Source organism: Prenolepis imparis, unplaced genomic scaffold (genome assembly GCF_030444845.1).
Source record: "Prenolepis imparis isolate NDT839.2.m4 unplaced genomic scaffold, iyPreImpa1.0 SCAF_7, whole genome shotgun sequence".
In the NCBI taxonomy this organism is placed as follows: Eukaryota; Metazoa; Arthropoda; class Insecta; order Hymenoptera; family Formicidae; genus Prenolepis; species Prenolepis imparis.
Window position 1 is genome coordinate 2,882,491 of NW_028141165.1, and position 19,594 is coordinate 2,902,084.

The following is a 19,594-nucleotide window of genomic DNA, read 5'->3' on the forward strand; positions in this document are numbered from 1 at the left end:
AACAATCGATGGTGTAACTTTTGTAATTGTGTGATCATGAGTAAACAGAGAAAATAGTACTCGAAAATGAAGGAAATTGATCCTCGATAAAATAAAATCTAGAAAATTAATTATACTTGACTGCTTCCTTGTAAATTAATATTTACCCACGACGTTTCGAGTGTCCTGAGAGAGGAAAAGGTATCTTCGATTTTGCGAGGTTAGATCCTCGTGCAAATGCGAGGTTAGTCACTCGCTCTTACGAGAGATCGTCCGCGGTGATTAAGATCCAAGAATCGCCGCTGGTACACGTCGACAAATCCGATTGTTCCATGTGCAAGTCTACGAGCGGTCGCAAGCATGATCCTTTACTTTTTAACGTAAGGACACTGGGTTAAAACAGCTCATTAGTGCCTTCCTCTGCATGGTGTGTAGTTGCAAATTGGATTTTCTTCTAGAGATAGAAATTGCTCTTAATCTGTAACATAATTTTTTATTATTTTTTTAATTAGATCTTTATTTCACATTATGAGAGAGTCTGTGGTTCAATTTGAAGAATATATACTTAATTATAAAATTAGTATTATTTGCTATGTAATTTCTCATTAGCTTGTAATTTTTATTTATTTATTATCAAACCTTGCTTATAGCAATATATATTCTAATATTCATTAGAATGTATTTAGAGATATTTTTATATTAAACTGTATCTATAGAAGAAATTTGTTTAAACTTACTATTACAGGACGTTCATCATTCTACCCATAAACATGTTGTTACTAGTAGCAGTGTGTAACTTAATTTGCATACTTGTTGCTTTGCCAATCCTATTGATAAAATGGAGAAGGTGTTACTCAAAGAAGCGGGAGGAGAGACAACAGAGAGGTACAGTTGTCGGAATCTTTCATCCATATTGCAATGCGGGTGGAGGAGGCGAGAGAGTGCTTTGGGCTGCAGTTCAATCTATACAAAATAAGTACGTGTCAATATAATTTATAGTATCTAATATTAAAAAATTGATAATCTATCACTATTATATATTTTATTATTATTGAATACCTCTAGATATCCTGATGTACATATTGCTATATATACTGGTGATCTTGATGCTGATCCCGAAAAGATTCTTAGCAGAACCGAAAAGGCATTCGACATAAAATTACGTCCAAACATTGAATTCGTCTATCTACATAGACGAAAATGGGTGGAAGCTTCCATGTATCCTTACTTCACATTGCTGGGGCAAAGTCTAGGATCTGTCTGGTTGGGCATCGAGGCATTGAACAGTCTTTCACCAGGTGACAATGAATTGTTTGATGTATTCAGAATGCTTCTATACAATTTCTATATTAAACAAACAAAAGATGTATAAAAGTATACAAATAAAATTGTACACATATTGCAGACATATACATCGACACAATGGGTTACGCATTTACGTATCCCTTATTTAAATATATCGGTGGTTGCCGGGTCGGATCGTACACGCATTATCCCACCATCTCGACCGATATGTTAAGATACATTTACAGAAGAATAGTCGCGCACAACAACCGACGAATCATTGCCAGAAATCCGTTTCTCTCGGGGGCGAAGATCCTTTACTACAAATTATTCGCATATGTAAGTATATATACTTGCAATATAATATATATTTACAGATATAAAATTTGATCAATTATTTTATCAAAAGAATAAAATATGTCACCTTCAAACAATTGATATTAGATTATTGCAGTTGTATGGATTAGTCGGTAGTTGCGCCGAAACCGTGATGGTAAACTCCTCGTGGACCGAAGATCATATCAACTCTATCTGGAAATGTCCATTAAAGACGCATCGAGTGTATCCTCCGTGTAACGTGGAGCACCTGACCAAATTGCCATTTCTCAGTGACGAGGAAAAAGGTGGTATACGCATAGTGGCGATTGCACAATTCAGACCTGAAAAGAATCATCCGCTCATGTTGAGAGCCATGTTCGAACTAAGATCAATTCTTAAGGAGGAAATCTGGGAAAAAGTAAGCTAACGATTTACCGCGAAAAGAGACAAAAATGTATCCTAAAATTATACATACATTAATTATATATACATTATTTAGGTCAAGTTAATCTGCATCGGTTCCTGTCGAGATGCAGAGGATGAAGCGCGCGTAAAGGACATGCAAGATTTGGCTACACACTTGGCATTAGACGAGAATGTCGAGTTCAAATTGAATATACCATACTCTGAACTCGTGTCAGAGCTGCAACGAGGAACAATTGGTCTACACACGATGTGGAACGAACACTTTGGTATAAGCATCGTGGAATGCATGGCTGGGGGCTTGATTATGGTGGCCCATGCTTCTGGTGGACCGAGGTATATTACTAGGAACAACTTTATAAAAAATTATTATTGCCGTAAAATTAATAGAAAACAGTTATTTTTTTACTAAAAACTTTCACGATTCTAGAGCAGACATCATAGAAACGCAGGCGGGTAGTGTGACTGGTTTCCTGGCAGAAGACGAAGTGGAATATGCAAAAGTATTAGCGTACATTATACATATGCATCCGGACGAACGAAATGCTATTAGAGTTGCCGCAAGGTATATATATTCATGATTGTTTAGTAAATTAAATTATTAAATTAAATTATTAAAATGAAAGGGATTTCATTATTTCTTCTTTCCAGATCATCTGTAAATCGTTTCTCGTGTCAGCTCTTCGAGAGGGAATTCTTACGAGCGGTCGAGCCATTTTTTCGAGCGAAACAAGAGTAATTTTGTTGCCTTATAATTTTTCTAAATGGTAAATCACTGATGTGTGCGTGTGAGTAACTTATTTTAAAATTAGAATGCGCATTTTCGGTACATATTACATTGTCCTGTACATGTAATAGAATGTATAATATAACAAACAAGTGTTTTCTATGTGACAAATCAATATTTACTCGTTGAGAGATGCGAGACTTACTCTACTCCATTAATTTTAGAATACAATACATTGGAATAATCATGATTTAGTATACACAGTACATTGTGTAACAATAATTGTTAATAAAATGTAATATTTATTCAAACGATTTCTCGTTCAAATTCTAGAAATATTAGAAAAGTTATTATGAAAGTACATGAACGTTAATATCGATGTTGCAATTTACTTACTGTAACAGTTATGCCAAAACAAATGTGAAATGATGTGTTATAAAGCATCGTATGGTCATTGTTGAACTAAATTTTCGTTAATTAGTCCACATCCCTGGCACTCCAAAACGTAGGACAGTGTATCTCCGCCTTCGACGCTTTCCGACAAATTGAAAGCGAGTCCGCGTTTACCTAACATCATTTCTGCGACCTGCATAGCGGTTTCTGTATGACAAGTGAGCTTCTTCTCTCCGACTTTAATCTTTGAAGTACCTTTCGCCAGTGCCATTAAAATTATCATCTGTAAACAAATAATTTGTTAATTAAATAAATTATATTATTATAATAATATATTACATATATAATATAATAATATTATATATAATTATAATTATTAATTATAATTATAGATTATATTATAATTAATAATTAATTAAATAAAAGACAACATAAAGGTCGAAATGGCTTCTCTTGAAGCCGCTTTGGACACGCTTACCTGATCTTGCGTATGTTCGTCGATACATGCGCCTGTTAGAAGTGGTTTCAAGATCTCGTTAGCCGCCGTTTCACCTGGTGACGACGCCTCGTGACGTCCGGAACCTAAGCCAGAACCGCCAAGGACGCATCCAGTACTGGTGTTGCAAACTATACTAATATCCACATTTATATTGTTATCGTTTTTTAAACTAATATATAGGATTGTATAGATTAGAAGAGAGAATTTTAATAAACAATAGATTCTTACTTGATACCAGAGCCGTTTCCCACAGCCATTGCTCTGTCCTCCCTGTAAGCTTCGATTGTGATTGGTGGTACTCGAATGTTGCTTCTTACCAATTTATTTGTTAAAGTCGTCTTAGCATCATTGGTCATTTTATGTGCTTCCTAGAAGATTTGCGATATAACTATCTCAAAGTTGACTTGATCTTTCCTTGTAAATTCGATTAAAATGATACATACGTTTATGTGAACCGCTCCTGCCACGTAAGACCATCCTGTTATTCCTCGTGGGACTCCCGGATCGAGTAAAGTAATCGCATTTAAGCTACCAACTGGTTTTATGCGTAAATGCACTTCGCCACCTCCCTTTGGATAATACCCCCTCCATTTGTCATTAATTTTAGTATAAATGGAATAAAACATGGTGGAAAATTCAGGTACAATAAACTGAGTGTATATACCTTCTCACAACAATGAAATCAAAATCCGCTCCAAATTTATTCAGCATTGGCTTGAACACTTCTGTCAGATATTCAATGTGCGGACCCATGGGAACGTTTGTGCCACCCTTGAGAATAAGTGTGACCGTTTGATTGCACGGAAAGAAGAGTGCGCATGGTAAAGCTACTTGGGCCAATAAGCAAATACATCCTGCGGTTTGTGTATCCGCTACAAACTCTTGCTTGTTTGTATTTAATGGACCAGGATGGAATTCCAAGCGTGTGGATCCTATATATCCACCTCTAACTTGGGCATTACACATTTCTTTGGCGATTTCCACACCTGTAACAATATATAATTTTCCATATTTTGTGCATGTAATGAAAATACTGAATTTTACTCTTGTATTTTTTTATAGCGTACCTTTCAAATGTTGTGCTGCAAGACCAGGCTTAGGCCTTCCCGCACGTATATTCTCAATTTCAATAGGAATGCCATAGAGTGTACTCAAACAGAGAGCAATCCTTAATACTTGTCCACCCTATAAAAAAGGAATTAAAATTGTATAAGAGACAAGGTGATTTACATTAGGAGCAGTCAATAGCAATAAGGGAGAGAACAATCTATCATATTTTTATGTCTGTAAGAATCATTTATCTTGACAGTTGCAAAATAAATTGAACAAATAAAGTAAACTGAATTATACATAAAATATTTCATAGTGAAATTAAATAATATATCTGAAAATAGAAAAAGAAAAAAATAAATGTTTCTTTCGTACTTTTTTATATATCATATTTATCACATGTTTGGCATATATAACCTAATAAATATTTTATCAATATTTTAAAAGAGAAATGGCATTTAGGATTATTTCCCGTGTAATACTCACCCCTTCGCCCAAACTGCCGTCTATTTGTACGAGGGACGACATGACGCGATAATTCCTGAGCATTCAAGCCGCATTCAAGCGCGGTCCGGCGATTCCGCGTTTATTTTCGGCGCGTTGCGCGAATTTCCGTGGAAAAAGAATACAAGCCGTTGTAACCGGTTATTCGCGCGGGAAGGCAGGGCGGGGAGAACATTTATATCTAACTATAGAACGAATTTTGCTCGCTCGTAAAGAGCTCGCCGGGGCCTTCCAAGAAGCCCACGAAGAGATCTGTCAAAATTTTTGTTTTCGTGCTCACACTCACACAGTTACGATCACGAAATATATAGAGACTTATTCTCTTTTACCCGAGAAAGTATAAATTATAATATCCATTTTATGGACGCGAGAAAAGACACAAGTTTTTACTCGCGAGAAATATATTTTATATATATTTTTTAAAAATTATAATGAAAAAAATATATTTTCTCTCGTAGAGATAATTGATTCGAATCTCCGAGGAGACGACGACAGCGCCATTTGACAGCACAAAATTGTAGTGTCAGGGCGAATAAGCGAGTCTCTCTCTCTCTCACGTTTTGATTCCCATCATAGTGAGTCAGAGCCCTTCGGTCCTTCCGTGCGTAAAGTGTGACGAGGTTAAAACAGCTGTTCTGCTGGATGGTTGCTTTTTGCTTTGACAGGGAGATCGACGGATCAAGCGGATGATTTACCAGAAATCCAGGCCCTTAAATGATATCGCGAATATTCCGTGGGGAAAATGAGAATGTCGCGGTCAAACGCAAACGGCAAATCGACACTCTGAAAATCTTTAATGACAAGTAAGAGTAACTCTAATGAGCTTCTCATCATCATCGTCGTAACCTCATTTATATAATTGTTACTGTCAATCTTTGCTTCGGAATCGGCCATTCCTACCGCGAGAATAATCTCATTAGGTTTAGCCTCCGCCAGGTTTATCCTTGTTACGATATTTCACAGGGTTTCTATTGTCAAAAATGACAATAGAATCGCCCTCGGGACTTTTTTTTTTTCCTTAAATTGCGACTGCATCATGTTACGTCGAATCGCGATAAAACGTACCTCTTTGAATGATTGTTTTATAATGGAGAAAATACAATCGAGTTGATGAGATAAATGGTTGATGCTGGCTCAAGGTCAACATTGTTCTTAAATGTTTGTAATAGTGTAATATATAAGTAATATGTGTGTTGCAGTGTAATAGAGCTCAGAGAAAATGTGGACTATCAAGTGGAATTTCAAGCTGGCGAGAGACGAATGGCTATCATGGTTTCTTTGTTACCGAATTTCCCATTCGAGAAGCCAGTACTTAGAGTTTCCCCACCGATAAGTCATCCCTGGTGCAACGAGCATAGTGAAATCACCAGTGCACCAGGATTACTCAATGTGAGTTAAAACTTTGCTTTACTGACAATTTGTGAATGAAAAATTTACGTGTTATCATTTCCTCTATATTTTATATTTCTCTTATATATTTTATCTCTTGTTCTTATCTTGATATATTTAAGAATAGATAATTATTTTGCGTTTTTAATATTAGTTTTCAGTACATAGTGATCTCGGACGGGTCGTTCAAGCTATTATCAGAGAATTCAGTAAGAATCCACCCAAGTTATTAGAGGATATTTCACCTGGCTCTGCTAAATCTCACAGAGGTATGCGTCAACATTTTTCTTAATCCTTTGTGCGTCTATACACACAATGATGAGATATTTCTCATTGCGTGATTGCAGATTTAGGGAGGAACTCGCCGTCTTTTTCGCTTCAGCAGTATCCCGTCGAAATTCCATCGACGTCGTTCAATTCCTATTACAATACGCAGTTTCCACACTTGTCGTCCTCCAGTGCAAATACGTGCATTTATAATTATAATTACACAAACTCCGGTCACACGTACGTCTCGACTTCGAAATCGTTCGGCACCACGTCGCATCACTCGGCATATATTCCAAGTTCGAGAAGCAGCGCCCTTCACAACACCACACCTACGGGCTACACGAATCATCATGGCACGCCTTACTTGAACTCGCATTACGCGAACGCGAATTATCAGCAGCCGTTGCCGAGTCAATCGCAGACGAAAGTTCCGCAGAGCGTAATATTTCCCGAATTAAATAATTTAACCAACGAGGAATTGAAGAGGCTCGGCGAGGATGACGATAAGCTAGACGATTTTCTGGAGAAACATTCCCAAATTAAAGATATAAATACAGTAATCGAGGATGCTATGGATTGGGTTGAAAAAACTGCTGGTAAGAAAAAGCATATCTTTCTATTAAAATATTAAGCAATAAAAATTTTAAAAGGAGGGGTTTTAATACATAAACTTAAATAATAATTTTTATGTTAAGATTGTGATAACACATAGTTTCTTTATATTACCTTTTTCCATTATCTTTTGCCTCTCACATACCTTTATAATCTGTTCTGATTTAATCAATTATCAACGAGAGTCCATGTCTTTTCTCGTAGAAGCTAACGCAGCCAAAGAACCTGAGCTGGAACAGCTGCAAGCTGATGTGACGGACAAGGTGAAAACTGTGGCGGAGCTGAAAGCCAGATACGATCATCTCATACAACGATACAATAAATTGTCCGAGGTCTTCACGCCGGATCACATAAAGGAGTGTTTGAGGCAAGCTGCGGACGAGAGCCACGAAGAGAGCGAGAAGATCGCCGAAGATTTTCTGAACCGCAAGATCGACGTCGAACGTTTTCTCAGCACGTATATCGAGTGTCGGAAGCTGGGCCAGGCGAGACGAACCAAGGAAGAGAAACTGGCACATCAGTTGAACGAGTTGAAACGAGCTGGTTTCTGAAATGATACACATATAATCATCTTTTTTTATGGAACCGAACAAAAGAAACTTGTAAATAAAACCTAGTTAATTTAAACGTTGTGAATTTAAATTTATAGCATTCGTGATTACCAAACGTCTAATGGCTAGAGAAATCGATCAAGTATTCGGTTGAGAGAAACATATTTTTCGCGTAAACGCTTTACGTTTCACTCGCTTATATATATATGCTAGATTTCAAATCACTTTAAATCACACGCGCGTAGCATTCCAGAAATTAAAGCATGTATACACACACAAACATAAGTGGCGCTAAACGAAGTGATTGAAAAACCAGGTGTGCTTTAAGATTAACTTTGATGGAGTACTGTTACACTTCATATTTCGGACAATTTTGCGAGATAAGAAAGCAATATATATAGTGAACGAATTAAATCCGTGTTTGAAACTCCCGTGTAACAAGTTGATTCATATGAGTACTTACTCCATGAACAAAAAAAACAACAACGTGGCTTTAATTATGTTAGTTTTGCACATGTGACAACACAACACATGTACCATCGCGATCAACTCCGAGGGAGGTACGTTTTTTACTGTGTAAATATATGTGCAGGGATGTAATTAAAATCGATTTTTGAAAATTGCTATTCGGTGATGTTACTTTTAATTATTTATCCTGTGAATGTTCCTAATGTATCATATTTAAAAAATTGTATAGATATACAATGAAGAGAAACGAAAGCAAAAAAAATGTTGAACTTAAACGATTTAAACCCTTTTCCTATCTTGTGTTTAAAAATAGAAAATAAGAAACAATTAATATAAATGATGATAAATGATAAATACTCATGCTCTCAATAACATTATTATAAACTTTATTATTGATTCGTACGTTTTAAAAAGTGGTGGTTTAAATATTAAGATGATTATTGTACTTTTTTGCGTGTGTGTATATATATATATGTTTTATTTTTGTACAAATTTATGATTGCTAGCTATAAAAAACACGCTCGGACATACATTTACATTGAAGTACAAAAATAATACGTACATTGATTAAGCAGTTTTCATTTCTGTTAAATGCACTATTCAGTCCATGAGTGGCAATTGACGTTTCTAGTTGACAACAATGAACATTGTTCATATAGAATTGCAGTTCTTTTCGATAGCTCGCGCTATCTTCCCTCTTTTCTTATATTTCTTAACATATAATATTTTTAATACATTGGCAGTTGGATAATTTGCAGATTGCACGACGAGTCCCATCACGGATCCACGAAGGAGATCATAATGTAACGCGTGCCCGCCGTCACTCGCAGTCCTTCGTGGTAATGTGTAAGTCTTCCTGGATGCATCAGCATCCAGCCCGGCTTTGTGTCGGTGACGGAGCAATTGTATCGGATGAACCTGCATCCACCACCCTCGTAGTCCACACCTGCCTGATTCAGGGCGATGTTGATGGTATAGGTCGAGGAGTCGTGATGCGGCCGCAAAGATGGCTGCTCGTCCGGGCGGTATCTCACGACGAAATTCATGAGCGACCGCGGTGGCTGTCAACATTAAATTAATAAAATGATACAATCCGTTTGACCTAGACTAATTTACAGCGATAAATGTAGCTTTTTCAAATAAAACCTTGTTGACATAATTCTACATATGATGCAGAAATCTTTCCCAATTTCATCCGTTACGAAGCGGTACAACCAGACTACGAGAGTAGATCGTGTGTAACCCGAAAGCTGTGCGTTTACCCGAGTGCATTGCGAGATATCTGTGCAATACTTCCGTATACCGGCATTTCAGAGTAGTCTTACGTAATCCTCGTATCCTGTAAAGACATGCTGTTGCAAGGGACTGACGTAATCTTTGAGAAATTTCAACCAGGCCTCCTCGAGGCCGATTTGGTTCATGTGAATATCGCGAGTCGGTACTGCTTCGTATCCGGACTCCAGTCGAGAATCCTAAAAAGAGATCCGATATATATATAAATAAAGCTTACATCATGATAGTAGCCAGTGAAGACGCGCTCCTGCAACGGTTTAACGTATTCTTTCAAAAAATACAACCACTGTTGTTCGTATTGAATTTGATTCATATGAATATCACGGGTCGGCACGTTTTCGTAGCCACCCGTCAAGCGTGAGTCCTGCCGAAAATTATTATATTTACAGTACAAAGATTTCCATTACATTATTGGACTGTAAATTAATAAACGATTGAAAGAATCGACTTACATAATTAGACCCGTCGGACCATTGTCCGTTAGTCTCGACGATTCCAATAAGTTCACTGGTGAACCTGAGAGTAGAGATGGGGAACCAATAGACATCAGGACACGGCTGTGAACAGTAGGATTGCGTAAGCGGTTAAACAGGGAAATGACAAAAGTAGCAATTCTGAGAAATCGTTCAACAAAATCGTGTACCTGTATCGGTTTTTTATCGGGATTCAAGTTCTCGCTGTAATTCGGATGAATATATCTTCTCTCCCAGTCCAGTTTGTTGTCCATGATCTGATACATTTCTGGATAGGTAAGCTGGATGTCGTAGGTATCGGGATTGACGAGGTGGCCGAATTCGAGCCTGTTACTGACGTACATGAACAGACCCCTCTGTCGGTTTCCGTGAGCGAAGGCCATTTCCGTATCCAGATCGGCATCCTCGTAGGTCGGCCGGGTCGCCTTGTTCGCTATAATGGTTGCGTTGATCAAGTAGCAGTTACTGACGAACGGCACGTTCCACAGTCCCCTGGAACAAATGTATCAACGTGATTCGACGAACCGAGAGTGAGTCGAGAGACTCAGAAAACGAGAGCGCGTGCAACGAGCGCAACAAGCAGACGTACTTGTCCGCCTGTTGGCGAACGTCGGGTTTGTTTTTGCGGAGGTCATCGCTTAAGTGTTTTGTAAGGTGATCGTGGCAATTTTGCGGTAGCCACGATTGACTACCACGAACATACTTGGCAATGAGTTATGCATAATTATCCAATTGAGATTCATAACTCTTGTTGCACCAGCGTGTGACTACGTGTGTCCGTCGTGCATCGCGTAATCCATTCGTATTTTAGGCGGTAGGGTCTAGCGGATCCGGTCTCCGTAATACGTTCTGCTGTGTCAGAGATCAGCCAGGTCCTTCAAATCCTCCGGTAAGAGCACGGCAGACGTACGTCGCATGAATTGCGTGAAACGCGCGCGGTTACATTATTATAGATTACCTTCATCGTTATTGCCTCATCATCGAATTTCTCACACGCTCTCGCCAATAGATATAATATAATATAATAGTATAATATATAATAGAGTGACGGATTATGCGCCTCGTATATATAATAGTGATAGACGACTTGGAAAGGTATATAAAGTGTCCGCGCGAACGAGTGTCCGTCTGCGTCGTTGGTCATTCCGATCTCGTCAAGTCTCTCTCTCTCTCTCTGGTTGTAGAACAAATGATGAGATGCTGGCTGTTCTATCTGTTCCTATTAACGGCCCTAATGATGATGACAGAAGCACAGAAGGGCGGCGGAGGTAGAGGAGGGAGAGGTCGTGGCCGAGGAAGAATGTATGGCTCACGGATGCCCATCCTGATACCTAATCGAAATCCTGCCAGCGCAAACTATTACGCAAACAAAGATGTGAGTTGAAACGTGTGAGACGTGATAAATGGTGTAATTAGGACGAATCTAGTGACGAGTCATCTGATGACGGATTTTTCCTCAGGGTGCCAAGATCGTGAAGGCGTCGCACTTTGAGCTGGATTACATGCTGGGCAGGAAGATCACGTTCTTCTGCGTGGCCACCGGTTTCCCTAGACCGGAAATCACCTGGCTGAAGGATGGGATCGAGCTGTACCATCACAAATTCTTCCAGGTAGGTCTCTCAATCCGCCGTAAAGTTAAAGAGATGGGGAGATATTCGCCGTCCTAAAAGGAATCCACACTGTTAAGAGAATATTTACCACACGAGAGAATATCGAGGGAATCGTTTATTAAATCGCCAGGTGCACGAGTGGCCGGTCGGCAACGACACGATAAAATCGAAAATGGAGATCGATCCTGCGACGCAGAAGGACGCGGGATATTACGAGTGCCAGGCGGACAATCAGTACGCCGTTGATCGTCGGGGCTTCAGAACGGACTACGTCATGATCTCGTATTAAACGCATATCCGATCGTAGCTCCGCGACCCCATAGTGCACTAGAATGAATAGTATATATTTTTTTTTCAACGATAGCTGATAGATATTTGTTATATACTGCGAGAAGAGATTTACTACTTGATAGATTTTTACCTGACGCAAAGCAGACGCGTTATTAATTAGAAATTGAGAGAGACGGGAGATCTTTTAAGATCGTTTAAGAAAGTTCACACTATATAATTGATAAAACCGAGCAACAAAGCACTCTTTCTTCTGCCTTTTTCTCTATCTGCTCTACAACACACATGAATCGACGATGTAAAATTTATACAGCAAATATATATAAATACATCGTGAAATATTTTGCACGACTGACTATAGCTTGTCTCTCTTTCTTTAATGCAAGCAAAACAGATTCATTCAGATTCATTATCAATGAGAGGTGCGAAGAGATACGAATCCGGGAGGTTCCCCTCCCCCAGGTCTTATTTGTTAAAGCATGATTGAGTATTATAAAGGGTAACGCGAGGAATATATGTAAATCAAAAATGGTTCATCATCGCTGCGAATTTAACAAGGTAATTGTGCCGCGAAAGTGTTATATGGAAGGGCATATTTCGCTGCGTTGCAATTTTCTACACAGCTAACATGAAATGAATAATTAGCACGGATGTTACAAATACATTGAAAGCATGCTTATTTTTTTTCGACTGTAATTCCTTCCACTTTTCTTCAATTTTGGATTTTCGTTATATACAACACAATATATTCTCATGAGTATTAATTTCAATTGAATCGTGTCTTTCGCGTTGGACAATTAATGTAAAAAGAAGAAACGCAAAAATTAAAAATCACAATCGCCGAATTGCAAACGTGAATCATCCGGAAGGAATGGATATGGTTGTTAAATTAATGGCTAAGCGGTCCGTAGATTTGATAGAAATTGATGGCGATCATGTAGTGGACCAAAGGAATAACCACTGCACGTATAGCGCATAGACAGTTTATCTGCGTATAAGTCTGTAATAGATACGAGAGGACACTAGGGGAGTAATGAGTAGGTAGGTGACTGTCAGTCGCATCGGAGTTCCGTGTGATCGACAAACGTTGCTACATACGGTGAGTATTCTCATCACTCATTCGCTCCGATAAGTACGTTTAAATTGAGCAGGATTTCCAGCATTCACATTTTTACGCGCTATATAAATCTAGAATAATAAAATTTAATTTTTTGATTGTAATTAATTTTGCTTGCATCTCCGAAAATTGATCAAATGAACGGTTTCAAATCTACAGCTTCAAAACAACTGTATAGAAAATATTAAGAGTTTGATTCCACTTTCATCAGATAATCATGTCACGTTCTATGCTGCTGCTGATCCTGCTGGGTATACTATTGCTCAATTGCCAAGAGACACTTGGTCGAAGAGCACGGGGAAGAAGCAGAAGCAAGTCTCGTATGCAAATTGGATTGCCTATTACCGGAAAGTACCGTGATCCGGAAAGTGATCAGTATTACAACAATAACAACGTATGTAGAGAAGAAAATTGTCTAAGAAGAACCTCTTTTTCCGTGCTTCTTTATCGCGCATCTTTCTAGGATTACAATTACTGATGACATATCGATCCTTTTAGGGAGCCAAGATATTGCTGGCGTCGCACTTCGATCTGGAATATGTCCTGGGACACAAAATAGCTTTCCTCTGCGTCGCTCGTGGTAATCCACGTCCGCACATCACGTGGTTCAAGGATGGCGCCGAGATTTACACGCATCACTATCTACATGTCAGTGTACAATATATTAAAAATATTAATCTCTCGTTTGCGCTAAAGATAGACTCTTCTCATTAGAAAAATCTTCAAGCATGAGCAAGTTGACAATTAATCGATAATAAATTATGATATTTCATCGCTGAAATAATATCTCGTTCCCTTGCAGATACACGAGTGGCAATTAGAAGGTGACAAAGTGAAATCGAAGCTCGAGATCGATCCTGCCACTCAGATGGACGCCGGGGTTTACGAGTGCACGGCGGACAATATGTACAGCATCGATCGAAGGTCTTTCAAGACTGACTTCTCCATCGCTTTCGATTAGTGCGAGAGATCCGAACACAAACACGTAAACTAGGTAAAACATGTATAAATTCCAGGTAACGTGTAAAGTTTTTACAATAGACACTGAAATGTGGTAGATTCTAAGAAAACGGCTCAGAATGATATGTGTTATTGTAACTTATACTGAGATGGAAAACTAAATCGTCCTGATAAAAAAAAAAAAAAAAAAAAAAGATTCTTTATAATCCCAATCGCGGTCTTAGATAATCGCAAGCTATCTTTTCTAGAATAATAAGCTGCTTCCTTCTAAAGTAGAGAATTCTGAGTAACGAACACGCAATCATAGTCGATTGAAAATATAAAAGATTGATATTTGTGAATTTACCTGCGCTCGTTTTTTATTATCTCCATGTAGTCGAAACTCCGCGCGTAAAATCCGTCGTCCGTTATGGCGCCCCAAAAGTTGCTCCACGCCTTGTATGGTCGAATCAGTAAGGGTGCGACGATTCCTCTCTGCTGCTCCACCAGTAACTTCAACGTATGTTCATTGTCCAAGTGCGCGACCGCGTCGACTGACAGATATCCGGAACACTCCTTCAACAAGCAATGCTCCCTGTGAAATAGATCGTTCTTTAACATTCTTATGAATGTCATTCGTTCTGACATTAAATCGCGCTTTAACTCTTTAGATAGATGTTCCGAAAGAAACATTCTGCTTACAGCGCTAATTTTCTCGCGTCAACCTCGCTGATTCCGTCACTCGGCAATATTTGTTTCGCGCTCAGGTATTCCCGGCTGGTCCTCTCGAAGAAGTCGTAGACCACGCTCTCGTGATAGGGTACATTGTTGTGAATAAACAGATGCAGTCTCGACTTTGGATAGGCTTGACGATAGATAGCTTGGAAGAATTCTTCCAAGAACGGCGTAGGGTGCTCGATGAAGATGGCTATTAAAATAACCGGATACGTTTCCGGCTTGGTTTTATTGAGTTCGATGATTCGGTCCCAGCAGGCCAAACATCCCTCGTTCGGTGTCCAGGCACGGGCCAGATAATTGCTCAAGGAATTCAAGACCAACTTACTGAACCCGTTGCCATGGAGGATCAAGGGCACCGTGTTGTAAACGATGTTCTGAAGATAAGCCTCTTCTCCTTTGAATCTGAGCTCTACGTCGGCTGTAAATATCGCGCGACAATAGTAATAATTAAATTATAATTAATATCCCCTCATCGAATATCAGATTCGCGCTTGTCCTTACCTACCGCACCAAAGAGATTCTGGAATATCTCGGATTTGTGATCCAGCTTGATCTTGTGTCGCAGCCTAAGCTCTTCCTGTAGGTAGACAGTCGTGTAAAACAGCTGATCGTCGTCTTCGTCTTTGATGGCCGCCTTGTCCAGGATCTCGTACACGTCGGACGCGTATCCGATGAAACCCCCAGAGTTCAGGTACCGTTTGCCCCTCGATACTGCCGGATAATGAGTCGCCAAGGATTTATCTGGCCAGCAATACGCCTCCGCGGAGAATAAGACTCGAGCATCGGTATTCAGGAATCGCTCGACGATGGCAGACAAATCGCCGAGAAATATCACGTCGTAACTGAAAGTATAGGAAATATGTTCTGTAGTGATTTAGAAAATGTTTTTTTTTTCTGCAACACCACGATGTACCAACCTATCGGTGAACAAGATGATCTTCTTCTTATCGTTCCGATATTCCTCCAAGGCCTTTTTGAAAAGATTGATTTTATATCCACCGCCGGCATATTTCACGACGTTACCGCCTTTCCAGGGCTCGCCTAGTCCGAGAATCCTCAAGTTGTCGCGAAATTTGTAGACCTCGATCGACCTCAGATATCTTTGGAAGCCATCCGTCTCGTTGGATGCGACAGTAAATACCAGGATATCTGAAATATAAATTAGCTAAATTAGCGTGACGCGGAAGAAAGAAATAATAGTTGATGTAGATTGTAGATGACATTTACAATTAGTACACAACCATATAGAATTTATATATTTGTATAACTGTCGTGTTTTTGCAGAATTATCCTTCTTTAAAAAGAAGAATAAATAAGTATCTCGTTGAAAAATAAAATTACAAAATTTTATTTTCGTCCAGAGGAAAAGACTCGGGGCCTAGTTGACGATGCTGAAAGGCGGATCGTCCTTGTCCAACGTCGGGAACAAAGCTATATGTCGATTCCGTCATTTTATGCTACAAAGCTGATGAACTCGTTAGCGTCGAGCTGGCGTATTGTGATGTCACGTCGAGAAGTAGCGCCCACGAGGACCGCGGCACGTACACCAGCTGCGTTTTTCCTCTGCTTGTATTACTGAGCCATCGAACACTCTTACGCAAGCTACTCTCGGGATATTTTTAGAACGGCGATTTCGAACTTCCACGGAAATTCGAGGAAAGATGCCTTTAGGGCGATTCAAGGATTTTTTTTAGGATGATTACACGATGTCGAAACGTACATTTTTGTTGAACAATTTACGAGAAAATTATATATAAAATAATCTTGCGGAAATATATGTATATGCTATGTAGCATTAATGATAAGAGATATATATTAATCTGGTAATTATTTCGCAGGAATGTAATTTATAAAAAACCAGATCGTAGAATCAAGAAGTTTTGAGATCTCGTGTCTTCGCACTCATGAGATGAGCAACAACGGAAATGAAATGATAAGGACCACGCACTCGATCCGGTTACATGTCGCCTAAAAGAAGAGCGGAGTCGTAGTATTAAATTAGTTCACGTTCCATAAACGAAACGATTATGTCACGCTGCGTATTCATTATGTCGTATGTTCTCGACATCGAGAATTGAATGATAAATTATACTCTGATGCATATAAATGCTATCCTTTATTGTTTTAACTATATAAAGAACGTCCCTGTTTATGCTGTTACAATAAAAATAAAGGATCGCGTTATAATGATTTAAGCAACGATAGAAGTTTAATCGCACGCAAGAGAGAAATATTAAACTTTAGATTATGCCTTCCACAGATAGCCTTTGTGACCTCATCTTTAGCACATTCTTTGAATCTGCGTTTATTCGTAAAAAAAAAAGATTTGATTAATCAGATGTATACGAGATCATTGCAAAGTTTTCTCGTATTTGAAATATCATGTTAATTGAAATATATTATATTAATAACTTTTGCTCTAATATAGGAACTAAAGACAATCTGTAATGTTTCAGGATTATTATCAAGTTTATTCAGCACTTTTTTAGTTTAATTTGGTACCAGAGAAGGTAACGAGGTGTGCAAAGTGTGTCTTGCAGGCTAAATAATATATTATTTCAGACACGCATCTCGCCTCGAGGAGAAAAAAAAGAGCTGAAACTTGTCACCCGAACCGGGATCGACAAACGTCGACTTTTTTTCCACGAGAAAAAGGAAAAAATAAATAATTATATATTATTAAACTCTCTGCCGCAAATATCGGTTTGCCGCACATTTTTCAACAAATTGTGGCTAAAATAGGACTTCCTCTAGGAATTCCTAGAGGGAATTTTCTCATTAAGAATCAACGTGTGTGGGTGTCAAAAATACATCTGGATTATTGGATGTATAAGAATAAAAAAAAAAAAGAAAATATTTTTCGATGTTAAAATTGCGACTTTTTTTCATCATAAATAATTTTAATTCGATAAGAAAATTTCTGACACAAAATAAATATGTATAATTATGCATTTTGTTTTTCTATATTTTTAATAGTTTAATATATTTTCTATTTAAAAGAGTATGTATATTCTTATGTATTAATGAATAACTTTTCATCAATGTTAGACAATTGTATGTAAACAATAGATCTTTTTAATACGTTTTCTTTAATATGTAGTCTCAGCTCCAATATCTTATATATGTATATCTCATTTTGCGCGAAAAAATGCATATATATGATGAAGACATCGAAAAGAAAATTTAATGAATCATCTAAATTTTGTAATTCAATATCCAGATGAAAATATCAGGGAAAAAACTCGCTATATATACGTTCTTTTCATTCAGACGCCTTATATCCTTATATGAAGCTGTCAGACTTCTGCGTTATTGCGGCTGTTTGAAAAAAAATGACAGAGGCTGACGTTTATCTCTCTCTTTCTCTCTCTGTATCGATCATCTCGTTGTTCTCCGAAAGGGCGATCGTGATGACATACCGTTAACGTCAGCTGCTGGTGCCTCGCTGACCACGTGGTACGTCAAGAAGACGCAGCACCACGCGAGGCAGCGTCCGATCGTCGTCCCTTTGTCGCCGAACATCTCTCCGTCTCTCTTTCTCTCACCGACTGACAGAATGATCCGGGATTCCGCTGATCCGCACCGCTTCTCGGTGACGAGCGTCCGCGTCCGTTGCTTAGCGTCGACTGCGCACAGCGAGCGCGGAAACTGACCGAAGCCATCGGACAGAGCCGTAATCAGGAATTACGGTACCCCGTATCTTTAGCGCTTTTTTACGACGGGAATGTATATAAGAATTGTATGTAATGGCACTTCTATACATACAGGATGAAATCTCGGAGAAAAATCTTGAAATTCGGCATCCTAAGCGACTTATGATTAATCTCCAGCTTTTGAGATGATCTCTAATGAAAAGTTAAAGAAATTTGTCATGAAAACCATATGGGAATCACAAAGTAGTCGTTACTTTTGTTAGAATCGCCATGGCGGCCACAATTTATCGACTTTCTTACACATAGTCGATAAAATAAAAAATATTACTTCAAAATTCTTATTGCAAAAACAATTAAATATGTATTATAAATTATGTAATTTAATAGTAAATATATAAAAGTTAAATATTAAAATATAAAAAGTTGAACTTTTCATGTATAAGAAAATATATCAAACATCTATCACAAAATATATCATGAGGCAAAAATTAGCTCATTTTTACTTAATTGATAAAATAAAATATATTTAATTAGACATAATTAATTTGATTAAAATTTGATAAAATAAAATATGTTTTTATATTTTAATATGTAATAAAAATGTAATATTTTATATTACATAATATGTAATACATATATTTATATTTATTGAAATAGAATTTTCTACATATAAGGTATTTTGGAAAAATAAATGCAATTAATGAGACAGATGCTAAAGATAAAAAGTACCTGTTATATCAAAATTCGACGTGCAAGATCCCTTCGTAGGTTTGTATCGCTCGATGACGGATATATCATTATCTGATGTTTGATTGTCCTGACACCGAAGATCATTCGAAGGCACGTAAACATCATAATTTAACTTTGACTTGCACACTCCTTCGTTCCTCGCCGCAAGACGATTTCCCTGATACAGCAGCAAAATAATCGACAGCGTCAATCTTTTTGAGACACTTGGTATCAAACACATGTTATCAAAATTGTTATCAATTCAATCGCAATGCCAGAATTATACG

General features: G+C 38.1%; 6 protein-coding genes across 12 annotated transcripts; 4 read left to right on the forward strand and 2 right to left on the reverse strand.

Moving 5' to 3' along the window:
* The first annotated feature begins 219 nt into the window (after nucleotides 1-219).
* Alg11 (ALG11 alpha-1,2-mannosyltransferase) lies at nucleotides 220-3,133 on the forward strand. Its single transcript, XM_083042292.1, has 8 exons — nucleotides 220-359; nucleotides 725-955; nucleotides 1,045-1,277; nucleotides 1,385-1,602; nucleotides 1,718-1,999; nucleotides 2,081-2,340; nucleotides 2,435-2,569; nucleotides 2,656-3,133. The coding sequence occupies exons 1-8, from the start codon at nucleotides 340-342 to the stop codon at nucleotides 2,741-2,743; spliced, it is 1,467 nt and encodes a 488-aa protein (XP_082898418.1). The 5' UTR covers nucleotides 220-339; the 3' UTR covers nucleotides 2,744-3,133.
* Nucleotides 3,134-3,182: 49 nt separating this feature from the next.
* Nucleotides 3,183-5,643, reverse strand: Rtca (RNA 3'-terminal phosphate cyclase). Its single transcript, XM_083042294.1, has 7 exons — nucleotides 5,160-5,643; nucleotides 4,691-4,808; nucleotides 4,288-4,609; nucleotides 4,067-4,208; nucleotides 3,852-3,991; nucleotides 3,603-3,756; nucleotides 3,183-3,407 (listed from the first exon to the last, which is right to left on the reverse strand). Exons 1-7 carry the CDS (start codon nucleotides 5,220-5,222, stop codon nucleotides 3,183-3,185), a joined length of 1,164 nt encoding a protein of 387 aa, XP_082898420.1. The 5' UTR covers nucleotides 5,223-5,643.
* Nucleotides 5,644-5,740: 97 nt separating this feature from the next.
* On the forward strand, nucleotides 5,741-8,625 carry Vsp37a (Vacuolar protein sorting 37A). The gene is made up of 5 exons (XM_083042293.1): nucleotides 5,741-5,980; nucleotides 6,377-6,566; nucleotides 6,721-6,835; nucleotides 6,914-7,432; nucleotides 7,653-8,625. Exons 1-5 carry the CDS (start codon nucleotides 5,892-5,894, stop codon nucleotides 7,997-7,999), a joined length of 1,260 nt encoding a protein of 419 aa, XP_082898419.1. The 5' UTR covers nucleotides 5,741-5,891; the 3' UTR covers nucleotides 8,000-8,625.
* On the reverse strand, nucleotides 7,856-19,563 carry Plod (procollagen lysyl hydroxylase). Of its 4 annotated transcripts, none has more exons than XR_014425721.1 (10): nucleotides 19,308-19,563; nucleotides 15,843-16,074; nucleotides 15,427-15,767; nucleotides 14,890-15,343; nucleotides 14,555-14,782; nucleotides 10,404-10,725; nucleotides 10,213-10,317; nucleotides 9,978-10,124; nucleotides 9,030-9,528; nucleotides 7,856-7,995 (listed from the first exon to the last, which is right to left on the reverse strand). XR_014425721.1 is itself a non-coding variant. In XM_083042289.1 (10 exons), exons 1-9 carry the CDS (start codon nucleotides 19,546-19,548, stop codon nucleotides 9,244-9,246), a joined length of 2,355 nt encoding a protein of 784 aa, XP_082898415.1. In that variant the 5' UTR covers nucleotides 19,549-19,563; the 3' UTR covers nucleotides 7,856-7,995; nucleotides 9,203-9,243. The 4 variants fall into 4 exon arrangements, 3 of the variants coding, with proteins under 3 accessions (XP_082898415.1, XP_082898414.1, XP_082898416.1); XM_083042289.1 differs by having other exon boundaries at nucleotides 9,203-9,528; XM_083042288.1 differs by lacking the exon at nucleotides 7,856-7,995 and having other exon boundaries at nucleotides 8,861-9,528.
* Nucleotides 10,752-12,491, forward strand: LOC145938571 (immunoglobulin domain-containing protein oig-4). Of its 3 annotated transcripts, none has more exons than XM_083042297.1 (4): nucleotides 10,752-11,122; nucleotides 11,418-11,608; nucleotides 11,694-11,843; nucleotides 11,974-12,491. In XM_083042297.1, exons 2-4 carry the CDS (start codon nucleotides 11,423-11,425, stop codon nucleotides 12,130-12,132), a joined length of 495 nt encoding a protein of 164 aa, XP_082898423.1. In that variant the 5' UTR covers nucleotides 10,752-11,122; nucleotides 11,418-11,422; the 3' UTR covers nucleotides 12,133-12,491. The 3 variants fall into 3 exon arrangements, with proteins under 3 accessions (XP_082898423.1, XP_082898425.1, XP_082898424.1); XM_083042299.1 differs by lacking the exon at nucleotides 10,752-11,122 and adding an exon at nucleotides 11,152-11,328; XM_083042298.1 differs by lacking the exon at nucleotides 10,752-11,122 and having other exon boundaries at nucleotides 11,338-11,608.
* LOC145938572 (immunoglobulin domain-containing protein oig-4) lies at nucleotides 12,982-17,759 on the forward strand. 2 transcript variants are annotated; one of them, XM_083042301.1, is made up of 5 exons: nucleotides 12,982-13,230; nucleotides 13,460-13,642; nucleotides 13,747-13,896; nucleotides 14,051-14,242; nucleotides 16,764-17,759. In XM_083042301.1, exons 2-4 carry the CDS (start codon nucleotides 13,466-13,468, stop codon nucleotides 14,207-14,209), a joined length of 486 nt encoding a protein of 161 aa, XP_082898427.1. In that variant the 5' UTR covers nucleotides 12,982-13,230; nucleotides 13,460-13,465; the 3' UTR covers nucleotides 14,210-14,242; nucleotides 16,764-17,759. The 2 variants fall into 2 exon arrangements, with proteins under 2 accessions (XP_082898427.1, XP_082898426.1); XM_083042300.1 differs by lacking the exon at nucleotides 16,764-17,759 and having other exon boundaries at nucleotides 12,987-13,230; nucleotides 14,051-14,553.
* Nucleotides 19,564-19,594: the final 31 nt, after the last annotated feature.

What these genes read in the sequence shown, in the direction of transcription:
- Alg11 (XM_083042292.1), top strand. Translation starts at nt 340, where the DNA reads ATGATCCTTTACTTTTTAAC. An exon ending in GTTCAATCTATACAAAATAA is followed by an intron (nt 956 to 1,044) that starts GTACGTGTCAAT and finishes GAATACCTCTAG; the next exon opens with ATATCCTGATGTACATATTG. An exon ending in ATTGAACAGTCTTTCACCAG is followed by an intron (nt 1,278 to 1,384) that starts GTGACAATGAAT and finishes CACATATTGCAG; the next exon opens with ACATATACATCGACACAATG.
- Rtca (XM_083042294.1), bottom strand. Translation starts at nt 5,222, where the DNA reads ATGCTCAGGAATTATCGCGTCATGTCGTCCCTCGTACAAATAGACGGC. An exon ending in TGCAGCACAACATTTGAAAG is followed by an intron (nt 4,610 to 4,690) that starts GTACGCTATAAA and finishes ATATTGTTACAG; the next exon opens with GTGTGGAAATCGCCAAAGAA. An exon ending in ACGAACATACGCAAGATCAG is followed by an intron (nt 3,408 to 3,602) that starts GTAAGCGTGTCC and finishes ATTTGTTTACAG; the next exon opens with ATGATAATTTTAATGGCACT.
- Vsp37a (XM_083042293.1), top strand. Translation starts at nt 5,892, where the DNA reads ATGATATCGCGAATATTCCGTGGGGAAAATGAGAATGTCGCGGTCAAA. An exon ending in GTGCACCAGGATTACTCAAT is followed by an intron (nt 6,567 to 6,720) that starts GTGAGTTAAAAC and finishes TTTTAATATTAG; the next exon opens with TTTTCAGTACATAGTGATCT. An exon ending in CTCTGCTAAATCTCACAGAG is followed by an intron (nt 6,836 to 6,913) that starts GTATGCGTCAAC and finishes GCGTGATTGCAG; the next exon opens with ATTTAGGGAGGAACTCGCCG.
- LOC145938571 (XM_083042297.1), top strand. Translation starts at nt 11,423, where the DNA reads ATGATGAGATGCTGGCTGTTCTATCTGTTCCTATTAACGGCCCTAATG. An exon ending in ACTATTACGCAAACAAAGAT is followed by an intron (nt 11,609 to 11,693) that starts GTGAGTTGAAAC and finishes ATTTTTCCTCAG; the next exon opens with GGTGCCAAGATCGTGAAGGC. An exon ending in ACCATCACAAATTCTTCCAG is followed by an intron (nt 11,844 to 11,973) that starts GTAGGTCTCTCA and finishes TTAAATCGCCAG; the next exon opens with GTGCACGAGTGGCCGGTCGG.
- LOC145938572 (XM_083042301.1), top strand. Translation starts at nt 13,466, where the DNA reads ATGTCACGTTCTATGCTGCTGCTGATCCTGCTGGGTATACTATTGCTC. An exon ending in AGTATTACAACAATAACAAC is followed by an intron (nt 13,643 to 13,746) that starts GTATGTAGAGAA and finishes CGATCCTTTTAG; the next exon opens with GGAGCCAAGATATTGCTGGC. An exon ending in ACACGCATCACTATCTACAT is followed by an intron (nt 13,897 to 14,050) that starts GTCAGTGTACAA and finishes GTTCCCTTGCAG; the next exon opens with ATACACGAGTGGCAATTAGA.
- Plod (XM_083042289.1), bottom strand. Translation starts at nt 19,548, where the DNA reads ATGTGTTTGATACCAAGTGTCTCAAAAAGATTGACGCTGTCGATTATT. An exon ending in ATAATAAAAAACGAGCGCAG is followed by an intron (nt 10,726 to 14,554) that starts GTAAATTCACAA and finishes CATTTGTTCCAG; the next exon opens with GGGACTGTGGAACGTGCCGT. An exon ending in TCACTGGCTACTATCATGAT is followed by an intron (nt 9,529 to 9,977) that starts GTAAGCTTTATT and finishes TAATGTTGACAG; the next exon opens with CCACCGCGGTCGCTCATGAA.